This window comes from Vombatus ursinus, unplaced genomic scaffold, assembly GCF_900497805.2.
Source record: "Vombatus ursinus unplaced genomic scaffold, bare-nosed wombat genome assembly UNPS02009975.1, whole genome shotgun sequence".
Classification (NCBI taxonomy): Eukaryota; Metazoa; Chordata; class Mammalia; order Diprotodontia; family Vombatidae; genus Vombatus; species Vombatus ursinus.
In genome coordinates, this window is record NW_020949753.1 from 7638783 (window position 1) to 7664538 (window position 25756).

At 38.2% G+C, this 25756-nt stretch overlaps 1 protein-coding gene across 5 annotated transcripts in view; it reads right to left on the minus strand.

Annotated features, from left to right (window-relative positions):
* WDFY3 (WD repeat and FYVE domain containing 3) overlaps positions 1-25756 on the minus strand; it is a 296048-nt gene that overhangs the window by 120789 nt on the left and 149503 nt on the right. For all 5 annotated transcript variants that reach the window (XM_027853427.1, XM_027853425.1, XM_027853426.1 and 2 more), the window contains 7 exons: positions 21163-21377; positions 16912-17024; positions 14900-15131; positions 13943-14043; positions 13571-13789; positions 4898-5079; positions 2481-2712 (listed from right to left, as the gene is read on the minus strand). In XM_027853427.1, the coding sequence (XP_027709228.1) occupies positions 2481-2712; positions 4898-5079; positions 13571-13789; positions 13943-14043; positions 14900-15131; positions 16912-17024; positions 21163-21377 (1294 nt within the window). The remainder of the gene's footprint in view (positions 1-2480; positions 2713-4897; positions 5080-13570; positions 13790-13942; positions 14044-14899; positions 15132-16911; positions 17025-21162; positions 21378-25756) is intronic.

Genomic DNA, 25756 nt, shown 5'->3' on the forward strand with positions numbered 1-25756 from the left:
CAATCCTAACTGGCCTTTTCTCTGTTCTTTTTATATTCTACTACATGCTTACTGCCTTGCTTTTGCAATGGCCATCTTCTGTTCTCAATTCCATCTTGCAGAATTCCTTATTTCCTTCAAAATGCTGCTCAAGAATATTTTACATCAAGCCTGTTCTTTCCCATACCCTCCAAATGCTAGTGCCATCCTTAACTACCTTGCATTTATTATATTTTACAAACAAATGTATTTATTATATATTACTGTATAATAATTTGGTATATATGTATATTCTACTTAATCAATCAATAAACATTAGTTAAATACCTCCTATGTGCCAGACATGGTGCTAAGTGCTGGGGATAAAAAAAAAAAGGCAAAAGATAGTCCTTGCCCTCAAGAAGCTCACAATCTAAAGGAAAAGACAATAAACAAAGCGCATATGTACAAACAACCTATATACAGGATAAAGACGAAATCAGTAAGAAGGCACTAGAATTAAGAAGGATTGGGAATGTTTTCCTCTAGAAGATGACATCTTGGTTGAGATCTCAGCATAGGAAGTCAGGGAAGTCAGTAGTCAGAGGTAAGCGGAAGAATATTCCAGGGATGGGGGGACAGCCAGACAAAATGCCTGGATCTGAGAGAGGGAGTGTCTTTTTTATGAAGCAGCCTGGAGATCAGTATCACTATATTGAAGAGTATGTGGTGAGGAATATGGTTTAAGAAGACTGGAAAGGTAGGAGGGGGCTGGGTTATGAAGGTCTTTGAAGGTCAAACAAGGTATTCTGTATTTGATGCTGGAGGTGATCAGGAACCCCTGGAGTTTATTAAATAGAGGTGGTGGTGGTGTATGACATGATTGAATCTAGGCTTTAGGACAATCAGTTTAGTGACTGAAGAGAGGACGGACTGGAATGAGTAGAGACTTGAGGCAGCAGACCCACCCACCAGCAGGCTACCATAACAGTCCAGGCATGAGGTGATGAGGGTCTGTACCAGCATGGTTGCAGTGTCACCGGAGAGAAGAGGGCATATTTGAGAGACGCTGCAAAGGTGAAATCAACCGATTTGCCATGGGAGCTAAGAGACAGTGAGGAGTTGAGGATGCACCTGGTCTGTAAGCCTGAGGGACCAGGAAGATGGTGTTGCTTTCTTCTGTAATAGGGAAGGTAAGAGAGGTGGAGGGTTTAGATAGAAAGATAATGAGTACTGTATTCAGCATGTTGAGTTTGAGATATATACTGGACATGCAGTTTGAGATGTCTGAAAAGCAGATGGAGATGAGAGATTAGAGGTCAACAGAGGTTGGGCAGCATAGGATTAATTTGAGCATCATTGCCATAGTAATAGTAATTAAACTGATAGGAGCTGATGAGATCACCAATGAGGTAGTACAGTGGGAGAAGAGAAAAGGGTCTAGGTCAGAACCCTAAGAAACACCTATGATCTGAGGGCATGATCTAGATAAGGAACCAGCAAAGAAGGAAGAAAAGGAGCAATCTGATAGGTAGGAAGAGAATCAGGAGAGTGTGTTAAGAAAACCTAAAGAGAAAAGAAAGTTATCAACAGTGTCAAAGGCTGCAAAAAGTTAAGAAAATGACAAGTGAGAAAATCATTAGATTTAGCAATTAGGAGATCTTCATTAATTAATTTATGTAACTTTGGAGAGCGTAGCTTTGGTGAAAAGATGAAGCTGGAAGCCAGACTGTAAGGGGTTAAGGAGTGAGAGGAGAGAAAATGATGGCACTTATTGTAGATGGCCTTTTCAAGTTTAGCAACAAAGAACAGAAGAAATATAGGATGATAGCAGAGATGGAAGGAGAAAGGGCTATTTTTTGAGGATGGGGGAGAAAGTAGGGAAGGAGCCAGTAGACAGGGAGAGATTGAGGATAAGTGATAGAGTGGGGATGACAGAGGGGGCAATATGAATGAAACTGCCTGAGCAGGTAGAGGGGTTAATCCTGGTAAGGAGTAAGGCTACCGCATCATGTGAGATAGGTGAAGGAGGAGATAGTGGCAGAAGGCATCTGAGTGATATGAGATGGGAAAGAAGGAAGAATGTGAGCTCACAGAAAATGGCCTCAATTTTTTCTGTAGAGTATGAAACAAGGTTCTCAGTTGAGAAAGTGGGAGAAGGAGGAGCCATGGAAGGCTTTAAGGAAGGATGAAAAGGTTTGGAAGAAACAAGAAAGAGAGAGGAGAGAAAGACAGAGACAGAGAGAGAGAGACGAGACAGAAAGACAAAGAGAAAGAAAGAGAGTTAGAGAAAGAGAGAGGGAGAATGAGAGAGAGAGTAATATTCTTGTTGTTCTCATGAGGAGGGATTGCTTTATTCCTTGTATTTTTATTCCCAGTGCCCTGCACACAGCAGGTATTAAATAAATGTTTGTTGGATAATTTATAAATGTTTTTTGATTGACAAGGTACACAATTCATGAGGACTAGTTTATGAATCATTAAAAGGAGGAATTTTAGCTAAGAGGGACAAGGGTACTTACATGGGACATGTACAGCCTGAAAGCTTCCAACATAGTTTGGTCCTAGTTCATAAATGATATTAACACTTGAAATAGGCAAAACTTCTTCTAAGAAATGTGTGGGTCCCAGGCGCCATACTAATGAAGCAAGCTGCCGTTGAGCAGGTGGTGTGCCAATATAGGCATACACTGTGCTGACAACAGGTGGATTTGCAGAACCTGAACCCCCTGGAGTACTGTGAACATAATGAAGCTATAAAGAAAAATGAGAAGAAATGAATCAGAACAAAAGCAGGTATGCCAGAAAAGGAAAACGAGCAAGTTTAACTTATGCTATATATCTCCATCCCCCAGAGGTCAGTGGGCACCTTCATACTGTGCAAAAGTCCCAAGTACAGCTAATAATACAGGATAGAAGTCTGTGTGCTCTAACAGAGCCTGGACCTCTGCCCTTGAAGTAGGGACTGAAGCAGTGGGCTGAACTGCTATCTGGCTCTTTGGGAACAGCAAACAACAGAACAAGAGAGATGCAGGAAAACCACAAGCAGATTCAAGAAGATGTGGTTGCAATACATAACACGTTCCTTTTGAGATTCCATTTAAGGTTGCAGCCAAAGATCAGCATCTCATTGGGGCATGTAAGATGCAACAATTCATGTTTTTGCTATAGTACTTAAGTATGTTTTAATGTGAAAATTCAAATACGCGCGTGCACACACACACACACACACACACACACACACACACACACACACATTTACTTTCCAAACTCCTGTATACCACATGTTTAAGTTCAGATTTCAAGGCACATTATTGCTAAGTCTGTATGATGCCAAAAATAATTTTCAATTGAATTTTAACAAAAAATAATGGAATTGTAAGAGATATACAAAAAAATCAGCCAAGCTGATTAAATTTTCCACTTTTCAATTTCAGTTTCATGTAGTCATATTCTCAGAGAATTACTGAATAAAATTACTATTCAGTTGGATTTATTCTATTAAAAATCTTTATATAATTTCTTTTTTTAGTCCAACATATTTATTTTCGAGCTTGGACTTTATATGAGTGTGAATTCCAATCGCTATGAGTCACCTACAAATCACACATAAATACCATGAAGCGTCCTAAAACCATGCAGTTCTATAAAGTGGAGTGGACTTGTATAAAGTCCCAAATACTTAAGGATACGGAAACCTCAGTATGCCTGCTTGCAAGAAGAAAGCACCTGGGTAAGGGAACATAGTGGAGAGCCATTGCTGAAAACTAAACACTAACTGATTCAAAAATCCATATTTTGGTTTTATTTTAAGCAGTAACATTAAAGATAAAGCTTAAACACAAAGGAAACATCAAATGACTGTATCTGGACAGCAAAGCCAAAGTAAAAAAAAACAGAGGCTTTGACATTTTGATAAAGCGTACACCACATGTCTGTTTATTGAAGGAGAGCCTTTAACATGGCATTCTGCTCTACTGACTCAAGTTTTTGTGCTGAGCAAACATGAAGATACACCTCTCTAGACAACTGAATCAATTCCGTGACTCTGCAGACACGGTCTGGTGTGAAGAATCGTTTGTGAAAGCCTGTGCGCTTCTTATATTTCACGGAGGGGATCTCTGAGCTCTCATAAGTATTTTATAAGTAATGAGAAGTGGGTGGGTAGTTACTGATGTCTTCTTTCTTGGTCATCTGCTGATGCTACTAATAATCTGATCTTTTTCATTGTCTTGGAATCTTTCCCTCTGAGGCAGTTTAAAAATTCAGCCTTTATCAGTTAATATGTCAGCATTTTTAAAAGTTTACAAACTAAGATGGTCATTTTTTAAAAGACACCAAAGCACAATGATATAACCTTTGCTTGATTTTCACCATTATACTTGTCTCTAGAGCTTACATAGGAAACCTTTCCCCTTCTGTCATGTGATGTTAATAAATAAAATAATGCTCAGTGTATCCAAGAACCAAGATGAAGGGAGAGATACAGACATGAAATGGGAATCAGAAGTTATTTATAAATAATATTCTACTACCCAAAGCAAAAAGCAGCACAGCTCAAGGATCAATGCTGGACTGCAGTCTCTGTGACCTCAGGCTAGTCACTGAACCTCTCTGAACGTGAAATTTCTTCAATGTGTAATTGAGGGGGGTGGGGCTACATGCTCCTTATAGCTCCACAGCTATGTGCCTCTGTATTGAAGGCTGTAAGAAGAGAGAGACTCTTCGACACTTCTATACAAACCCACACTCCTCAACTCCATTCTTGCCCTCCCAGTGCTCCCCCCATGTCATTCACAAATATGGTGACACACAGAACTGGGCAAGTAGCATAAAACACCACATCAGAAGCAACGTTGAGATCAATTTTGGGCAAAAACACAATTTAAACAAGTAAAAAATTTTTATAGTGTGTAGGTATTTAAAAGCATAGACGTACCTTCACTGTATTGACAAGTTGCCCATCAAGATAGAGGGCAGCAGTACTGTTTTTCAACATGCCTTTACTCATTACTAGGACAAGATGATGCCACTGTCCCTCAACTATGAGCTCTCCACAGCGAAAGCGGGCACAGCAAGGAAGAATTTCATAAAATGAGGATTCTTCACTGAAGTCATCAACTAAAACAAAAAAGAAAGCTTAATGGAACACTTATGCCAATCTCATCTCTGTGGTTTAGATCAATTTAAGGACTTTCTATTAAAGCAAATACATAAAGACACAAATGTTAACTATCACTCTTCACTCAACATGACGATGCTGTTAGCAAGCATGTGATACCTCCTTCCTAAATACTACCCAAATAATACTATACTATATTATACGACCCAAAGATTATATACTATATATAGTATTATATGTCATATAATACTATCCAAAGATTAGTTTTTAAGTAATCCACTTAAAGAATTTTGAAAAATAAAGAGGAAATTAGATTACACAAACTACTCAAAAGATAAATGCTATTATTAGTGACTTCATAAGAGTTTTTATTTTACAAGTGGCTATGAAGGAAACAGAAAAAGCATTTATATAACACCTACTATGTGCCAGGCACTGTACTACAGACTTTACAAATATTACTTCATTTGATCCCCATAATAACCCTATGGTTTTCTTCATTTGGACTTATAACAAAAACTCTTAAGGTGAGAAGAAATTTTGGTTTAATTTTCTTAAAATTTAAATGGCATTGAATAACCTGGACTGCATAGCTGATCCAAGTCATGGAAACATCTATAAGTATGCTAGTAGCTTTTACTGAAATAGAATTCTTTCCTTCTTTGAAAGCATTCATGTTAAAAGAAGAGCAAATTACAAATCAAAGTAAAAGAAGAACTGACATTTGTAACGGTGACTTACAGACAAAGTCAAAAGAGATCTTTTATGTGAAATACTGTGCAAATCTTCAAGGGTCACAGGAATGACCACCACCACCGTTATCATCACTATCTTCATTGTCATCACCATCATGATCACCACCACAAGCATCATCCCATTTTTCTCATATTTTTGAAGAACTTCAGATAGAAATGGTACTGAGGCAAGTAACCATCTTTCTATTATTCATTCACATTTAATGGCCAATGACCATTGCTCAAACAGAAAAATAAATACGTTCCGTGGCTAAATGACAGTATTAGAACCTAAATAATAGCCTGCCTCTGGAGGCAGCCTTACAGAAAACATTTCTAGTAGCAGAGAAGCTTCCTTTTTGATCTCTTTATAATTTAAAATTACGCATATTTGGCATGGCAACATAGATTAACAATAGATTTAGATAAATTCTTGTGCATTAATATTACATTTGCGTTTCTGGAGGCAACAGCTTGGTGTGCAGTAATACTGTGGTTACAGTACATTTTAATGATTGCATTTCTCCAAGATATCCTGAGATCTGTATTGGTAATGAGGAGATTTGTCATCTAGTAGCGCATGAAGGATCACAGAATTTGAGAAGAGGAAGAGACTTCAGCAGTCATGTCATCTAACCTATACACAAAGGAATCCCCGCCAGGGACAGCCAGGTGGCACAAGGGATAGAGCATCAGACCTGAAGTCTGTAAGACCTGTGCTCAAATCCTCCACCACTTACTAGCTGTGTGACTGGGCAAATCATTTACCTTCCGTCTGCTTCAGTTTCCTCGTCTGTAAAATAATAATAGCACCTACCTCACAGGACTGCTGTGTAGACCAAAATTTTAGGGCACTTTGCAAACCTCAAAGCATAAATGCTTTAATTATTATTAATAATTATTATCGTTAACCAAAAAAATAAACAGAAAGTGGGCATCCAGCCTCTGCTTGAATGAAGGAAGCCATTCCAAAACTGGACAACTCTACTTTTTAGGCTAAAAAGAACAAAGTCTAATCGCTCCTCCATATGATAATGCTTCACATTCTGTAGCAATGCCATCACGTTCTCACAGAGCCTTCTTTTCTTCAGGCTTGTTAGGGGCAGCCCTAACATCACTCTGGTTTCACGTTGGGATAAAATGAAAAGTTAACAAAAGGAGGGTTTACTTTGTGCAAACACAGCAAGGATGTGCAACAACGTGGCAGGGACACTTAGCTTCTCTGGATGTGGCTTGCCTCTGTCTCTAGATGGAAAAGCATCTGGTCATTAAGGAAGGATACGGTGAAAGGCATCGTACTTACGTGGTCTTCAGAAATCCACCAAGTCTGAGAGGCTGGGACTGACTATGGCTGGGACTTTGGGCAATGCCTTTAAGTAATGAATCTGTTTTGGAGAAGGTAGGGCTGATAAAAGCTTGTGATCAGCTTTGTCTCCTTTTAGGGAAAGCAAATCCCTATGGATTAGAGAAGGAGGAGAAGTCTAAATATCATCCCCATGTTGTGGGTGGGGGCAAAGAAGCTGCATCAGGGAAATGCTGGTAAATATACTAGTCCTATCACAAGGCTAAACATACTCAATCACTTCAAACGATCTTCATATATCACGAACTCAAGGCCCTTTTCCATCCTGGTTGCTCAGTCTGTGAAGAAACAGTCACATACAAGCTCTCTCTCCACTTTAGTCTTGGCTTGTAGTTTTTTCAAGTTAAATAGTTTACCATCAGGATGATAGCTGACCTTTATGCTGTTTTAGTCCTTGTCGATGATGTCTGACAACACTGCTAAAAACATCATGCTAAAAAGCATGGGAGTAAACACAGAGCCTTGCTTCACTCCACTGGTGACTGTGAAAGTGTGAGAGCATTGTCTTTTATCCAGAACCCAGGCAAGAATACGGTAGTGAAACGGATGCACAATACTGATGAATTTCTCCGGGCAGCCAAATTTTGCCATGATCTTCTACTAGCCCTTATAACTGACAGTAACAAAGGCCTTGGTCAGATCAATGAATGTTGTGTACAGACCTCTGTTCTGCTCCTGGCATTTTTCCTGGAGCTGTCAGGCAGCATACACCCTATCGACCATTCGTTGGCCCTTTCCGAAGCCACACTGGCTCTCAGGTGGATGACCATCTAACCAAAGGATCGGCCTATTAAGGACTCTGTCAAGAATTCTATCAGCAGTAACTGAGAGAGAGGCCTCCCTGTGATTGTCACAGGACAACCTATCCTTTTCCTTTACAGAGATGGACAATGGAGGCATCCTCAAACCTCCTCTTGCCATATAACCTGAAAGATTTCAGTCAGCTTTCGTATTAACAGTGGACTCCTTGCCGTGTAGATCTCCCCTGGAATAGAAGCAGGACCAGGTGCTTTGCAATATGAGAGGCACCTAATAGCATTCAAAACCTTTTCTTCAATTGGAAGTTCAACTGGACAGGGACTGACTTCAATCTGAGGTGAAAGCCAATGGCTTCAGCATTCGTTGATGATGGTTTGTAGAGAAAGCCTCTGAGGCTGAGATGCAACACAGTATGGATCGATTCTCAGCCACTTGTGCTAAGTGTGGCCTGACGATTAACACTAAGAAGATAGAGGTGCCCCACCAGCCAGTACTGAACCATCCACGCATGGAACCATCAGTTTCAGAAAATGGAGAAATTTTCAGTGCTATGGTTAAGTTCATTTACCTTAACAGTAAACTTTTTAGGGATGTATATATAGATGAGGAAGCTGACGGATGCATTACCAGAGCTAGCTCAGCATTTGGGAGGCTCTGAAAGAAAGTGTGGGAGAGAAGAGTATTGGGCTGCCTACCAAACTGAAGATCTACTACAGAGCCATTGTGCTGCCCTCATTGTTGTATGCCTGTGAAACTTGGACAGTATGCCAGCACCATGCCAGGAAACTGAATCACTTCCATCTGAATTGTCTTAGGAAGATTCTGAAGATCACCTAGCAGGATTATGTCCAGACACTGAGGTCCATTCTTGAGCTGAAATGGCAAGCATTCAAACTTTACGGCAGAAAGTGCAACTCCAATGGGCTTGCCATGTCTGAATTCCAAATGTGCATGTGCCTAAAAGACTATTTTATGGAGAACTCATACAAGGCAAGTGCTCACACAGAGGTCAAAAGAAGTAGCATAATGACAATCTCAAGGTGTCTCTGAAGAACCATAGAACTGATTGTGAGACAGGGGAGACATTGGCACAGGACCAGTACGGCATGCCCACATCAAGGAAGGTGCTGTGTTCTATAAACAAAGCAGAATTGTAGTAATTCAAAAAAAAAAACCACGAGATGCTCAAATTTAGATACATCTGCACTCCAAATGTTCATATGGACTATTTGTGTCTGACTGAACTACTGGAGCTTTCTGAGCTTGTACTGGTCTGATCAGCCACACCTGGACACACCATACCTTGCTCCTGACATAGTGATGTCATTTTGGTCCCCTGTGAGCACAAAGCACAACAACCATGTTCCCTCTCTATATATTCTCTACTTCATCAATATTATTCTTAAGCTAGGCTGCCCAGAACAGAATACATTACTCCAGAGCTGTGATGAGGACAGAAGACAGTAGAAATTATCACCTCCTGTTCCTGGAAGCTATGCCTCTCTTAATGCAGCCTGAGCCTGCATTGATTTTTTGGATACTACATTAAACTGTTGAAAATATTGATCTCGCAATCCACTCAGATTCCCAAATTGTTTAGAGACTGTGCCTATCAATGCAACCCCCGTTTATATTTGTGGAGTTGACAGCACAAAATTCTGCAGTTAACCCTACTGAATTTCATCTCATTATATTCAGCTCAACATTATAGCTTGTCAAGATCATTATGGATTCAGGAATCTGGTTTGCTTCCACAATGTTACTACTATATAGAACATTCTCCTGGTTCTGCTTACTTCATTCCGCCTCAGCTCATTTATGTCTTCTGCAATCATCCCTTTTATAGTTGTTTTTTAACCAGGCAGTAATATTCTATTACATTTGCATGCCGTAATTAGCTCAGCCATTCCCCCAGCAGACAGCAACTCTCTTAGTTTCCAGGTCTTTGCCATCACAAAAAAAGTTGCTATAAATATTCTAGAAATACGGGACCTCTTCCTTTTTCCTTGATCTACTAGGCCTAGTATTGTTAGCACAGGGTCAAAGGACAGCCTCAGTTTACTGACCTCTGGCCACAGTTCCAAATTGCTTTCAAGAACGGCTAAAACACTTCATGGCTTCGTGAACCATCAGTGTGTACCTCTCTTCCTACATCTTCTCCAACATTTGCCCTTTTCCTTTTTTTTTTTTTTTGGCATCCCTGCCAATCTAATATGCGAGCAGTGGAACCTCATAGCTGCTTTAATTTATATTTATTAGTGATTTGGAGCATTTTTGCCCCACAAAATTTTGGAAAGTTTGGGTTGCTTCCTCTGAAAACTACCTGTTGGTATCCTTTGACCGCTTATCAACTGGGGAATGACTCTTATTCTAAAAAAGTGATGACTTCATTCTATATCTTGGACATAAGATCTTTACGAGTTTCAGAGAAACTGGGCAGATATTTTCCCCCAAATTGCCCATTTCCTTCTAATTTCAACCAAAATGGTTTTATTTGTGCAACAACTTTTGTGTAACCAAAACTGTCTAATTTGTTTTCTTTGGTTCCCTTTTTCCTTTGTCTGTTCATGAGTTCTTCCTCACTTACAGGTGTAGAAGGCGATGTCGTTCTTGTTCTTCACACAGCCAGTACTGACTGATTTAACCTGGACTATTCACTCAACCTCTTTCTACCTCAGTTTCCTCAACCGTAAAACGAAGACAATAACTACATCTATCTCCCACAGTTGTGAGGACCAAATAACATATCTGTAAAGCTAAATCCAGTACCTGGCACTTAGCAGGCGCTTAATAAATCTTGATTCCCTTTCCCTGCCCCTCTTTATGCAACAATGATAGGTCCAGGTAACTGTGGCTCAGTGATAATTATCCAGAATATTTTGAGGGCCGTATTTGTAACAAGGGGATGTGTCACCGATGATTTCATGAAAAATATAATACTTGTGATCCATAATCCCAGGCAGCTGACAATGCCTTGCCTAGGCAATGGGTAGGTGCCAAGTATTTACAGCTTGCAATGATATTCTACATAGTTTTTCCTGTTTCACTGCACAACCACAACTAATCATCAATTCTGAGCTCTATAAGTATAGGGATAGGAACTGGATTTGTTGTTACTTTGATACAGGAAACTGTGAGATATCATGAGTAAACTTCTTCTACCAACCCAAGCTGACATCTGTACTGCAGGTTATAGTCATGAAGAATTCACTGCCACACTGAGAAAGTCAGTGACTTGCCCAAGGTAACACAGCCACTGAGCTCCCAGAAGGATGTGAGCCCAGATCTTCTTGACTTTGAAGACATGTCACTGTCCATTACTCCATGCTGCCTCCTTAGGGCAATGTCGGCTTCTGTGATTTCTGGTGACAAAGACCTGATCCTGAAATGCCAACACAAACTTCCCATGTGACCCAGCTATTTGGTTGATACTTCCTTGTCAACATACTATTGGCTCTGTTTTTGAGGGAGTCACAAAGGAAGGGTCTTTTAATTCCATTCTTGGATTTTAAACATTAAGAAATGTTTAAAAGCTCCAATCAAAGATAACCCAATTTTGGTTACATTATACAAAGCCAATAGCATATGACTTGATTGTTGCTTGGTGAAGTGGTGCCTTCTTGTTTCAAGGTATTTCTATAAGCTTTTGACCTGTTTATCATGTGCTCTAAGAATGTGTATCACACATCTTTCTCCTTTCTGGTCAACAAATGTTAATCTTTTTTGTAGCTTCCTCAGTGTGATGGGCCCAGCATTTCCTTAATATTGTATGGGTTTTTCATTATATGCTTTTCCAGTATGTAGTGGCTCATTCTATGGTCCCAAAGTGTATAGTAAAGACTGGTATTGGGTAAGACCAAAGGTACTCCAGAAAGGGGCAAAAATATGATGAAAAAGAGGGTTTTAGAAAAACCTTAGATGACTTGTATGAACTGATGCAGAATGAAGTACACAGAAGCTTCCTTTATGAAGTTTTTCCTCAGCCTCTCTCCTTAAGTCTCATTTGCTATTATTTAGACTTTTCCTATTCACATATTTTACAATTTATTTTACATTTATCTCTGTATTTGTCTTATCCTCCCCACTAGAAAATAAGTACCTTCCTTATGACTGATTAATCTCTGTATCTTGAACCCTCTGCACAGGGTGTTACTTCAAAAACAAAACAAAACAAAATCTTCTCTTTGCTTACATGACTTCAGTCATGGCCCTTGTTGAGTATGTTGTAGTGGGATTTATTTTCTTTTTTTAAAAAAAAATTATTTTATTTTTAATTTGTGGAATAAAAAAACATTTCTATAACACAGTACAAGAAAAAAGATGATTGCACATGAAACTGCAAATCTACTATGCACAACTTGCTATTCCTTTCAAATATATTACAAAATTATCATGTAAATTTTCGCCCCTCCCACCTTAGAGATGGCTCCCATTAGACACAAATAAGTATATACATGTAAAATTATTCTATACATATTTCTATTTATCAGTTCTTTCTGTGGATGCAGATAGCATCTTTATTAATATGTCCTTTATAGATAATTTGGGTATTTATAATAGGCGAAATCACTTATTTGATCAAAGTCGTTCTTAAAACAATATCGCTGTTACTGTATATAATGTTCTCTTGGTTCTGTTCATTTTGCTCTTCATTACTTCTCGCAAGTCTTTCCAAATATTTCTAAAATCACTGAGCTCATCATTTCTTAGAGCAGAGTAGTATTGAGGGATTTATTTTCCAGGAAGGAGATTAAGTAGATGACTACTGAGTCCCTTCCAACTACTAAATTCTTATTCTGTGACTCAAAGGGCTTGCCTTCCCGTATCTAGACCGCCTTTATGCCACCCCCTTCCCCTCAACTCCCCTTGCTGCTCTCTAACCCATATAGCTGCCTAACACCCAGGACACACCTGTGGACAACGATAACCAACCTGAACTCATTTTGTAATGACGAACATACTGCCACCCATCCCTGTGATTCTGAACCCCTGGTTGTCATGGTTCAAATCTCTGTTCTCTATCTCCACCCCCCTCAATGCAATCCCTCCAGTCTCCCACTCTAAAGCTCTCCAGCCCTTCCACAGTGCTATCTGGAATGTCTGCTTCATAGATAACAAACGAGATTTTATCTTGAACTTTTTCCTTCCTCATTCTCTCCTAATAACACTGCTTCCCAGGCTTCCCTCTCTCATACCCCCCCGCTCAATGTGTTTGTGGTAAGGGAGATGGAGGGGAGGAAGTAGTTTGAATGACTCCATACTATGCAATGCCACTTACAGATTTTCCTTCTACTACCCAGTAATCCCCATTAAGCACCATCAAAAAGTTTGGTTCCTCAGCAAGCAAAGTCAATCTAAATTTATACATACCTGACAACCCTCTCTTCAAGTCTCTATTTTGTTGTTGTTGAGATGAGTTGAAATAATAAACAGAGAACCATTTCATATAGTCTTAATGATATAATACTTTAATTAATATGATTCATGATTACACTTTAATAACACAGAATACTTTGTGAAAACATTAACGACACTTTGTGAAACCCAACTTTAATTTTCTAAAAGATTAAAAGTTGGATCTAACAAAATCACTTTATTTTTTCCCCTGTACTCAAAGGAAAAGAAAAAACTTACCATAATTCTGGAGTAGTTCCTCTTTAGTAGAAACAATGAGGGACCGGTCTTTTGCTGATAGTACTATGGCAAGGCACACATAATGTTGCTCAGAAGAATTTGCTCGCCGCACGAGGGTCAAAAGTCTGACTGGGTGGTTATTTGGAGATGAACTAAAATGTTCAATACAAAACCAGCTTGAGTAACTTAATCCAGATGGAGGAGGGAAGAATCTTTCACCTGGATGGGGTGGAAAAGATACATATTTAGGGGAGGGGGAAGAGAGAGAGATTTATATATATATTTACACATATTTACAAATGAAACAATGGAAAAGTTCGGAATTATAAAAAATAAAATCTCATAAACCCAAATGCACTAAGTAGTATTTACCAGTTCCAATTCCACTGATTACAGTACCATCAGTAAGACCTGTTGTAGCAGCATTATTTGTAGGTGCATTATGAGGTGCCAAACTGGGCAGGAACAGGCAACTATTAATAATAAAAAGAGAAGAAACAAATACTTTAAACAGAAACATATTCTTCTATCTCATCATTGGTTTTGTATTTCCCAGCTAAAGATAACTGTACATAATGAAATTGTCCAAATTTAACAGTCTGCCTGCCACACTGTGGAATGGAGTTGACCCTGGCTTCTGAAAGGTTATATAAACAGAACATCGTATGTCCGTTGTCTGAGAACTAGCCTAGAGATGCTTGCCACTAGGGAGGGGACACAGAGTTACAAAATTTTCAGTCACAACAACTCATAACAACCCGCACATTGCACTATTGAGGGCTTGTTTGTTTTCTGAGCGTTTTGAGGGAAGATTCCAATTGATAAAATTATGAAGCCTTGAAATATTAAAACAAATCCTATTCTGTAGCCTTAGCACAGCAATGACTCTGGTTTGGAGAGCACGGTCAATAAAATGTAAGCTCTGGCACATTCTACAAACTTGGGAAGGCTTTCAGTAGGGTTCTGGTGACAAACTGTGTTTGCTGTTTGAGGGCCAGCCTAGGTTTAGAGAGGCTCATCACCAGCATCTGATGATGACTACTGTGGCCATGAAACAAATCAGAAGATTACCGATTTATAGCAGGAAAGGATCTTAGATGTCAGCCCCCATTTTTTTTTGTAGATGAAAAACTAAGCTCAAACGAGTTAAATGGTTTGTAAAGCATAAGAGGCTGGATTTGAAGCCTTCATGACTCCATGATTTCATGACAGTAGAGTTCAGCACTCTAATTACTATGCCATGCTCTTTTTAAATGGATAAATATATGTAGACACACACATATGTAGGGGACGTTATAAACAATGATGGAACTTAAATAAAGTACTTACCCAAATCCTTCCAGTGATGTGTCAAATTCAACAAAAGCAGGAGTAACTGATGATCCATGCAGCCTGATATCATGTGGGGTTGTCATTGAGACTAAACACTTTACCCTAGTCAAGGGTACGGTGCTTCCTTCTGCAGATTTTACCAAACTCTTGCTTATCCGATAGTGGTTATCTTCATGTAAACTAAAAACATTATCAGAACCCAGTCCTTCTACAGATGTGACCATACTACCTATAAGGAAAGAGTTTTTTTTCTTTTGAATAGATTTTTATTTATTTCATTAAATATTTCCCAATTATAAGTAAAAAAAAATCTAACATTAATTTTTTTTAAAAATTCTGAATTCCCAATTTTCTCCTTCCCTCCAGCTACCTTTTTGGCTTTATTGTGCCTTAATGCTTATTTTTTAAAATAAATTTCAGCAAGGCCAAGTGACTTGACCAGGGCCCCGTGGCTAGTGAGATGGATTTTCACCCAGGCCCCATCTCCAATTTCAGCAGTGTCTTCACTATAAAACTATCTTTTCATATAAACGTCTACTAAGTTTTAATACATTATAATTATATATTGTGATACTTAAAATATTATGCTCTCTTAATCTGCAAACATGTTTATACAGGTTCTCTCTGAAGATAGAGAAAATCAGATTTATAAATTTTGAGATTGACAAATGGGTTGAAAAATGATTAAAACCTACTGTTCTATTACCTGGTCTATCATTCTTACTAAAATTGTCACCAAGAGGAGGACAAGAAATTTTATTCCTGGTTATAGCTTTCTTTTCATAGAACTAATGGGATTCAAAACACAGATTTACGTATTTTTGTTAACATTTAACTATCAACATATTTGTTAAAGTAAAAAAGATACATAAATATTCCTATGATACTGCAAATGAAATGTAATTAGTTCAAGATTCTGAAATTTCAAAAATTCTTGCATAAAGGCAATGGTATGCATTGTCAGAGAAGTCACGTCTTAAAGTGTCAATATCATAAATATTAGATTATATGTGTTTATATTTCCAAGCTAATCTTTAATATTTTAGGACTTTTAAAAAAAATTTAGGATTTTTTTTAATAAAATGACTTAGTGTTGGATAAATGGCAGTTCTGATAGGAGGAAGGGAATTAAAATACATATAAAACAAAAACTCCCAGGTAACAAGACATTAGTAAATAGTCATAAGAATAATAATAGCTAAAATTATAGTGCTTTATGATACACTTTACACATATTATCTCAGTTGAGAGCTCCCACAGCTTCCAATTAAATCACAAAGTTTATGTAACACAAACACTATGAGTTGCTGACACTAGTAATATCCACAAAACAAAAGGAAGACTTAAAGAATCCTGATTTCCTGCCATGACCATATTACTCCTGTCTACTCTATTACCCACATTAATTTCAATCCATTAAAAAATAATTAAAACACTAATTGCAGCACATTTCATTTTAAATTCATTCTGATTACTAATGGTCCTGGAAATAAAATTTTAATATAAACAATGAAAAGATGACTACTCTGTCAATTTAACATAAGTGGCTTCCATGTAATGCAACTCAAATGTTCCCAAGAAATGAGTTGTTTTTTTTTTTTTCTGTTGAGCAGGTAGGAAACTCCAGAAGACAATGGTAACAGAAAAAACTGTCATAGTATTTGCTTTTTGCATCAGTTTACCCAATGATATCATAGGGTTACTGCTGAAAGTCTAAGTCAGAGAACATCAAAAACTCATTTCTGAATATATCACGGCAATGAGATAGCCAACTAAGCCAATTTATCATTTCAAGTGTTGTGGAACTGTTATTTTGTTGTTGAGACATCCATTTTCCTATTATCTGGAAACACCTCATTTATATACGGCTCCTTGTATTTCAATAATGCCACAAACATGACCTGTTTAAGTATTTACCTACTTACCAATTACAGTCATTCAACATATCCAGGTGAATTATCACAAAATGACACACGGAAGGAAAAAGAGAAAATTCAGATCCCACTTACCTCTCATCTCTGGTTCATAACTTAATGAACTGGGTTTATGGATGCGATACTGTTTTAAAAGTTTTTTATCCCAGGCACCACAATTTAAAGGATTTGCCAAACGTAAAAATTCCCTAATAAAGAGAATCAATTAAATGGAAGTTTAGTAAAAATGCCATGGAAAAACAAAAATCGGTATTCAGAACATCAATATGGAAATAATGTAATTTATGTTAGCCATGCCTCCCACTTCCTCTTTTAAAGTTTTATTGATATGTTTGTTTTTGTAGCAGTTACTTTCCAACAACTCTGGCCCCTACAGAACTGTCTCTTGTAACAAAAGGAAAAGTTGTACAGAATTGACTGACACATGCACAGTGTTTGATAACAGAAACCTTATTCTGCACATGTGGTTCACTGCTTTTCTATCAAAAAGAAAATTCTACTTTATCCTTAATGCTTTAGAATCAATATTAGTCATTAAATTAATCTGAATTCTGAGGGCTTTCACTCTTGTTTTACATAAATGAACTCATTGTTTACACTACTGTCTTAGTTCCACTTTCTTTATATCAGTTCATTCACATTTATATAAATTTCTCTGAAAGAGAGACGGAAACAACTATTCATTGTCTACTTTGTGTCAGTCATTATGCTAAGAGTTTTACAAATAGTATCTCATTTAATCCTCACAACAACCCTGGGAGGTAGATGTCATTATCCCCATTTTACAGTTAAGGAAACTGAGGCAGACAGAGGTTAAGTGATTTGCCTCAGGTCACATAACAAGTATCTGAGGCAGAATTTGAATTCAAGTCTTCCTGACTCCAGGCCCAGAGTTCTACCCATTGTGCCACCAGGCTATTACTAAATGGCTTAATATTTTGAATTTTTCATATCTGTTGTTAATTCTAAATAGGTTTAAGAAAGAATTCCCTTTCATTTTAGAAGATGTTTTGCCAGTCCTTTATATTTTTCATTTACCACTTTTCCACATAAGTAACCTTATAAAATCAAAATGAAAAAATATTGCTTATAAACAACAAGGTACTTTGAAAAGGCTGTCTTACATAGGACCCTATCCAAGTTGTGTTTTATTGTATTGTATTAAGAGTACTTTTTTAGTATGCATGGATAGGTACAAAAAAGCCCTTTTCAATGGTTGTTAACATTGTTGTTCTGTCATTTCAGTCATTTCTGACTCTTCATGACCCCATTTGGGACTTTCTTGGCCAAGATACTAAAGTAGTTTGCTGTTTTCTTCTCCAGCTCATTTTATAGATGAGGAAACTGAGGCAAACAGGATTAAGTGACTTGTCCAGGATCACACAGCTAGTAGTGTTTGAGGCCAGATGCGAACTCAGGAAGATGAGTCTTCCTGACTTCAAGCCCAGCACTACCCACTGCACCAAAACGAATAGTCTAAATTACATAGTATATAGGGATTTCTATACTCTGTACAGGGCTAATAGATGGCCCATTAGCTCTTCTGAGGACTCGCTCATTTTGTAAAAATCTATAGAAACCAAAAAAGATGTTACGTGTTTCTTTTCTTTAAATAATTAACACTGGTAACAATCTTCTGTCATTTCATCTTATTCTATGACTTATGACCCCTAACCCTGTTCTTCATCCTCACCACGACCTCTAATGCTTCACCTAGGCAAACACCTCTGCACTGACTATATTGTCTTTCCTTCCCTATCAAGACACTCCGGTGAACCAGTTCAACACTATAACCATTGCCAAATCCAAGATTTAACCCCCCTCCCCCATCCCCCATCAACCTACTTCACTTCTATTTATGTTTCACTGATGGGAGCACAAAAATGTAGATGCACAACAAAGTTGTGTTATGGAATCTCAGCTGGGCCCTTGTCACAACAAGGTAAACCACCTTTTGCATCTTCCTAATTCTATTACAAATCTCTTCATCCTTCTTCAAGCCTCTACTCTCACTCCCTCTGCCTCCCCCCACTCCCAGTTCAATCTTCTGCCCTCCTCCCTCCTCATCTGACATGACTTGGATATCTTGCCCTAACATCTCCTCCTTCACACCTCTCTCCCACAAAGAAGTGGCCATTTTTCTTGCCAAGACAAGCAAATCTCTCTACATGCCCCCTGCATCTCACCTCCTTCTCCCTTACTTCTAAACCCTCGGCTATGTGGTTTCCAAACTCAGCATTCAACTGCGACTGCACCTCCAAAGTTAATAATGCTCTCTTGATTGCCAAATTTAGTGGCCTTTCCTAAATCTTCATCCTTTTCAACTCTATCAACTACCATCTATCTCCTCTCTAGGTTTCTGTGACCCTCCTCTCCCTCCTACATTGTCTGACAGTTCCTTCTCTGTTTTCATCGCTGTATCTTTGTCCAGTTCACATACACAGATATACATATATACATATAGGTATAGGTAGATAGATATCCCTATAAAGATGTTATGAAAATAAACACACATACACATATAGTTGGGAGACAATGTTTTTGCCTTTCTTTATATTCTTAGTGCCTAGCACAATACTTGGCATAAAACATGTGTTTGATAAGTTAAAGTATTTCATTATTAACTGACTGATTTAATGACAGGGAGTTGATCAACATGTGAATCAACTGATTTCCCTCTTGCTTAGTTCTACTACAATTACTCCTGATCCAGAAATAATGAAGTGTTAGGGTGGTAAAGGAACCGCCTAGAAGTGTCTCCACTGTGCTCCCCTTACTGGTTGTAAAGCTTTTTTTATTCAGCCTAGATAGAATTAGAGAGTCGCTAGTCACTGGCTAGCTCAGAAGTTAGACACATTTCTGGTAAACCATCAAGGAGCTAGACATTTGCCCCGAGGGAATGAATCAAAGCAAGAAAGAACATAGTCATGGGCAGTAAAGAGGTAGACCAGCCCTGTTTATTGGAAGGTGAGGCACAGACAGGAATAGGCCCAGGAAGCTGGGCTGAATGCCCTGACACCATAACAAGACATCTGGCCAAGCAACGCAGGAGGTCTGAATTTCCTCCACTGGTGCCAGTCTACTGCTGCACTCTATCTGTCGACCCACTATTCCTACAGCCCTGTGCATAATTATTGTCGATTGGGATGAGGTAAAATTATGTGATCAGGGTGTCCTCCATTGCACTCGTAATCCAGTGTTTTCTATGTAACACTAACAAATCTTCTACGTTGGCCCAATTTAGAGACCTAAGGTTTGTAATGTCATTTTTGAACTTTTTTTTCTCAGTCAAAGACAAGGTTTATTAAAGACCCACCATATTAGCCAGATTCTTGAGGAATCTGAGAGTCTGGGAGGTATTGGCTAGATTCTAAGACTCTGAGCAGGGGCTAGATTCTAAAAGTCTGAGCCATTTTTGAACTTTAACAGTATTAGGCTAGCAAAAAGAAAACACAAGTAATTACAACAAAAAAAGAATCGAGACCAAGATTTAACGCTGACACTGAAGGATGAGTCTGTGAATATCACCTAATCTAGCATTAAAAATAAAAGCAGTGGTTGGGTATGAAGCTGTATGAAAAAATGTGCATTTTAAGAGAAAGAAATTAAGTTCAAAGAAAAAAGCAGACATTGCTTTAAAAATGCTCCAATTCCAGGACGTCCTATTACTTCAAGAATGATAGTTTAATTTTTTCAGTGTATGTACCTCCCTCTCCACCAGCACAGACTGTCACCCTTCCATAAAGGAGTCTGTGAGAGTTGCTATGATGAAAGTCTTTCTCATCAATTTGGCCAACATGGTGAAGAACCTTTGCAAACTCGATAAGGCTGATCCTCAAACGATGGACATGTGGTCCACAAGCACGCTCATACTCGCAGGCTTTTCAGCTTTGGAGGCCCTGACAAATATTAAGTTCAACTAGGGAAGGGAAGGATAAATAACATAAAATTATGTCCAAGAGCTGAGAAGCATCCAGTCTTAACTGATGAGCACTTCCCTTCACTGCCTTTTGTTCCCAGAAGCAGCATGGTATAATAGACAAAGAGGTGGCCTCAAGGACAGGAAGACCTGGGCTCAACTCCCACCTCCAAACGTATTGATGTGTGACCTTGGGCGAGTCATTTAAACTACAAGTGACACAGGCAAACTTTCTATGACTCTTAAGTTGCACACAAGGCATTGACCTGTATCAGTAGAAGGAGCTTTCCATACCATTGAAATGATAGGTCCAGGTCATAGCTTTATCACTAACTTCTGTCCCGAAGACTAAATGAATTGGTATCATTACTAAGACCATTCAAATGTGAAAAAGAGAAGTCACTGACCTCAGCACGATAGGCTCCAGTGCCTGAGAAGCGAGCCTTTCAAACATTCTCTGGAGGGGCGGGTGCAGGGAGTGGTCTTCATCAGCCAGTGCAGCACTGCATCTTTGTAAGAGACGTGCGTGGAGCCCTGCTTCACACATCACTTGTTGGTTTCTCTCCGTATGCACCAGGGATTGCAGAATATTTGCCACGGCAAGCTGAAGGTCTAGAGCATGCTGGTGCAGAAACACAAAAGCATTCCACTCCATCATTCTTACAAAATCACACATAACTGTAGTTTTTTATTTGTTTCCAATTTCAGAATACCCATTACTATGATGTCTCCACATGCTTACAACAAATTTCTGAGATTTCATACATCAATTCCACAAGGTATTCAGTGAATGCACTAAGTTTATGTGACAATTCAGGAGATAGTGCTATGAACCCAGTATCTCATTCTAACAAGGAGCATATCCAGATTCCCCATTTGTACTGCGTATTTTTTACATCAGATGACACTGATCAGTTAAAAAGCATTTGTGAAACACATGCTATGTGTCAGGCACTGTGTTTAGGGCTGAGGATATAAAGTAAAAAATGAAATTAGTAATCCCTGCACCCAAGAAATATATATTCTATCAAGGGAGACAAGACATACATCAAAAAGAACAGGATAACTTGAGGGAACAAGGGAGGAGCAGACAGGGGGTGGGGTCAGGGTAGAACTGGAGCAGAATCTTGAAGCAAACAAGGAATTATAAGAAGAGGATGAGAAGCGGTAGCACCCTGCAGGCATGGAGAATGCAGAAGGAACAACACGATGGCCAGACCAAGAAGTTTGGGAAGGTTTGGAAGTGTGATAAAGGGCTTTAAAAGTCACAAGGAGGCACCTGTGGGTCACATGGCTATCAAGACGAGTTCCAGACACTTTCTACACTACTCATGACCTCTCAAATCTCCATAAAACAGGAGTTAGGAGAAAAGGACAAAAACTTTTTCAGCCATTGCCACAATCTGGAACAAGAGCCCCTATGAGGCAAAAACTTTGACCAACTGAAAGCAAAGAAGTCTAATCACTAACCTGTAATGTGCTAGTATAGCGCACCCTCTCCCATAAGCTCCCTCCCAAACATGGCACCAGCTACACATGCCGATTGCTGGACTCACAGGGACCCCAAGATCATTCACCTACCTCCCTGGGGTGTGGACAAACAAAGTGGGTCTGGCCACAGGGCCAAAAAACTGTGCTACAACAGACCAGCTAGACAGCTGAGGAAGGGAGGAAACTAGAGCAGGGGTCAGCCCACGTGGAACTCCTCTTGAAAGGACGAGGATCTCCTTGTGTTCCCTCCCAAGTCACCTGGGCTAGAGATGGAAGATGGCAAACTGGGAGGAGTCTGAGAGAGCTTTCAGTGAAACCCTCACTAAAGGGAAAGAATTCAGAGCATGAATGATAGGGGAACAGAAGGAAAAAAGACTAAAATGACCAAACATCTTGGGAGGAAGAAAACCCAGTTAAAAACCTGAGAAGAGAATATAGCCTCAAGTTCAGTTAAACAAATCCAGATAGCCATGATCAAATATTGTAAAACAAATACCAAAAATGATTCAACCACCATGAGGCATAGGACCTTGGGGATTCCCAAGTGAGCCTGGAACTGCAGCAGGATGTTTCTGAATTGTTTAAAAGAGAAATAAGAATTGCAAAAGCCAAATTTTTGGCATGAACAAAATAATCAGCCGAATAGAAAACCTTGAATCCACAGGGGCACATATCACCAAAGGAAAAAAAAATAGCTGATTGGAAATGCAAAACGGAAAAACTGAGGACAATCTTGAAAGAGTAAAGTAAAAATCAGTAATGTTAAAAGAAAACACAATGTCCATACAAGCAACATATGTTGATCACTGGTCTCCCAGAAGAACATAAAAAGCTAAAAAACCGGGGGCAGCTAGGTGGCACAGTGGATAAAGCACCAGCACTGAAGTCAGGAGGACCTGAGTTCAAATTCAGCCTCAGACCAAACACTTGACACTTATTACCTGTGTGACCCTGGGCAAGTCACTTAACTCCAATTGCCTAAAAAGGGGAAAAGAAAAGTCAAAAAACCCAAACACTATGATGCAAGAAACAAAATGAGAAAATTATTCAAAACTTCTAAACACAAAAGATAAAATACATACCCACAGAGACATATACAGACACACACACACACACACACACACACACATACACACACGCACAGACCGCTTCCAGAAAAAAAAAAAAGCCTATGCTACAACCTATGCTACAAACTGCAAGAGACACAGTCAAATTTGAACATTTCTTAAGGTAAACCACGAATTTTGTAAGTGACCAGGAGAAAGACTTTCAAATATAAAGGAAAGGAAATTCAGAAAGACTCCAGACTACACAGGACCTAAGAAACACCACAGGAGAGAATAATGTGTAACTAAAAGCAAAGAGTTTAATTTAAAAGAGGCTTTTGAAGCATTCCTACAAAGAAAGCCAGACAAATTTTCTTCCTTACAAACACCCAAGACAACAAAAATGCAAGAAGAGTAAATAAATACAGCATCCAAAAAAGGTACAGATGATGAAATCAAGTACCCCAGAGGGAGGAAAAAGGGAAAGTTAAAAAAAAAAAGAAGAGAAAAGAAAGACATCTATTGAGTTAACAACAAAAACAAAATAATAATGAGAGTATTAAGAGTTTTTTTCTAATAGGACACCAATAAGTGTGAAAGCATTTTCACCCTTTCACAAAGATGAAAATAAAAATGAAACAGAAGAAGTAATAGTGGAGAAACAGGTTTGAAACATCATGGATTAAACCTCCCAATACTTGGTCATGGGTGAATCTATGTTGGGATGTTTTTGTAAAATGGAAAGGCACATAAAAGTATAGAGGGAAGGAAAAAAATAGAAGGGAATATGTGGTATACCAAAATCAATACAAGGATTAAAAATTAAAAGGAAAATTATTTTTGCGACTTTTCAGGAAGAAGACCTACAGGAGAATGGGTGTAAGAGAGGGTTCCACTGAAGTCTGTTCCCATGGGATAAGTACGACATTATATAAATGGAAATATTAAAATAGGTATACTTTTAAAAATCAACAGCATTTTTACAAAAATAGCAAAATCTAAAAAGCAATAACAGAAATGAAAATTCCAATCCAAATAACTCCAAAATACTATATATGCCAAGGAGGGGATGTATGCACTGGAAAATACAGATCAGGAAAAAACAAAAGATAGCAATAAAATATATTTTAAAAGATCCAAAATAAATAAAGTATGTGGGGATCAATCTGCCAAAAACACAAAATACTTGTAAGTACTCAATTATAAATTACTCTGTAGAGAAAGGACAATTTAAATAGATGGAAAAAATGTTAAGTGCTCATGGCTGGGTCATGCCAATATAATAAAAATGACATTGCTACTAAAGTGAATTTACAGTTTTAATGCTATAGAATCAAATTTAGAAAGGAATACTTTATAGAATTTGATAAATTAGTAAAATTCATTTGGAAGCATAAAAGACCTAGAATATCAAGGGAAATAATGAGAAGAGGTAGGGTGAAAGGGGAATAGCACCTCTAGACTTCAGCAGCAGTCATCAAACCAACTGGTATTAAAAAAATAAAGAGGAAGATTAATAGACGCAAAGAAGAACAAGAAACAATGGAACTCAATAACCTAATATTCTACAAACTAGAAAATATAAATTACTTAGGAAAGCTCACTATTTGATAAAAACTAGAAAATAGTCTGGCATAAAATTGGCTTAGACTAGTAACTTATGTCACATTCTACAATGCATTCTAAGTGCATATGTGATCTTAGCATTATAAAATAGTAGAAGAGAAGCAGATCATCAGCTATAGAAAGGAGTTACATTATTAACGAAACAAAGGATGATAGAGGCAATTACAAAAGTTAAAATAGATAACTTGGCCTACATAAACTGAAAAGTTTCTGCACAAACAAAATTAGTACACTTCGGATAAGAAGGGAAATGGTGAATGGGAAAATATTTGTATGAAATTTCTCTTACGAGTGTTTGGAATCTAATACACACATATTATTTACATATGACACAAAGATATTTTTTCCCACTGGAAAAAAACCATCAACAGATATTCCATTCACCAATAAATAAGTTGTCAAAGGATATGAACAAACTATCCTTGAAAGAATGGCAAACTGTTAACAAGCATATGGAGGAATTCTCCAAATCCCTAATAAGAGAAAGGCAAGTCAAAACAAGTCTGAATTTCACCTCAAACCAAACTGTCAAAGATCACAAAAGACAGGGATAGTCAATCTTGGAGGTGTGGTGGGAAAATAGGCATACAAGTGCATTGTTGGTGGAGCTGTGAATCAGTACAACAACTTTGGAAAGCAATTTGGATTTAATGCAAATGAAAAAATTAAAATGTCCAGAAGATGAGATAAACATACCCACGTATACCAAAATATTTAAACCATTGCTTTCTAGCAGAAGAAGACAGAAAGAAAGAAAGAAAGAAAGAAAGAAAGAAAGAAAGAAAGAAAGGAAGAAAGAAAGAAAGAAAGAAAGAAAGAAAGAAAGAAAGAAAGAAAG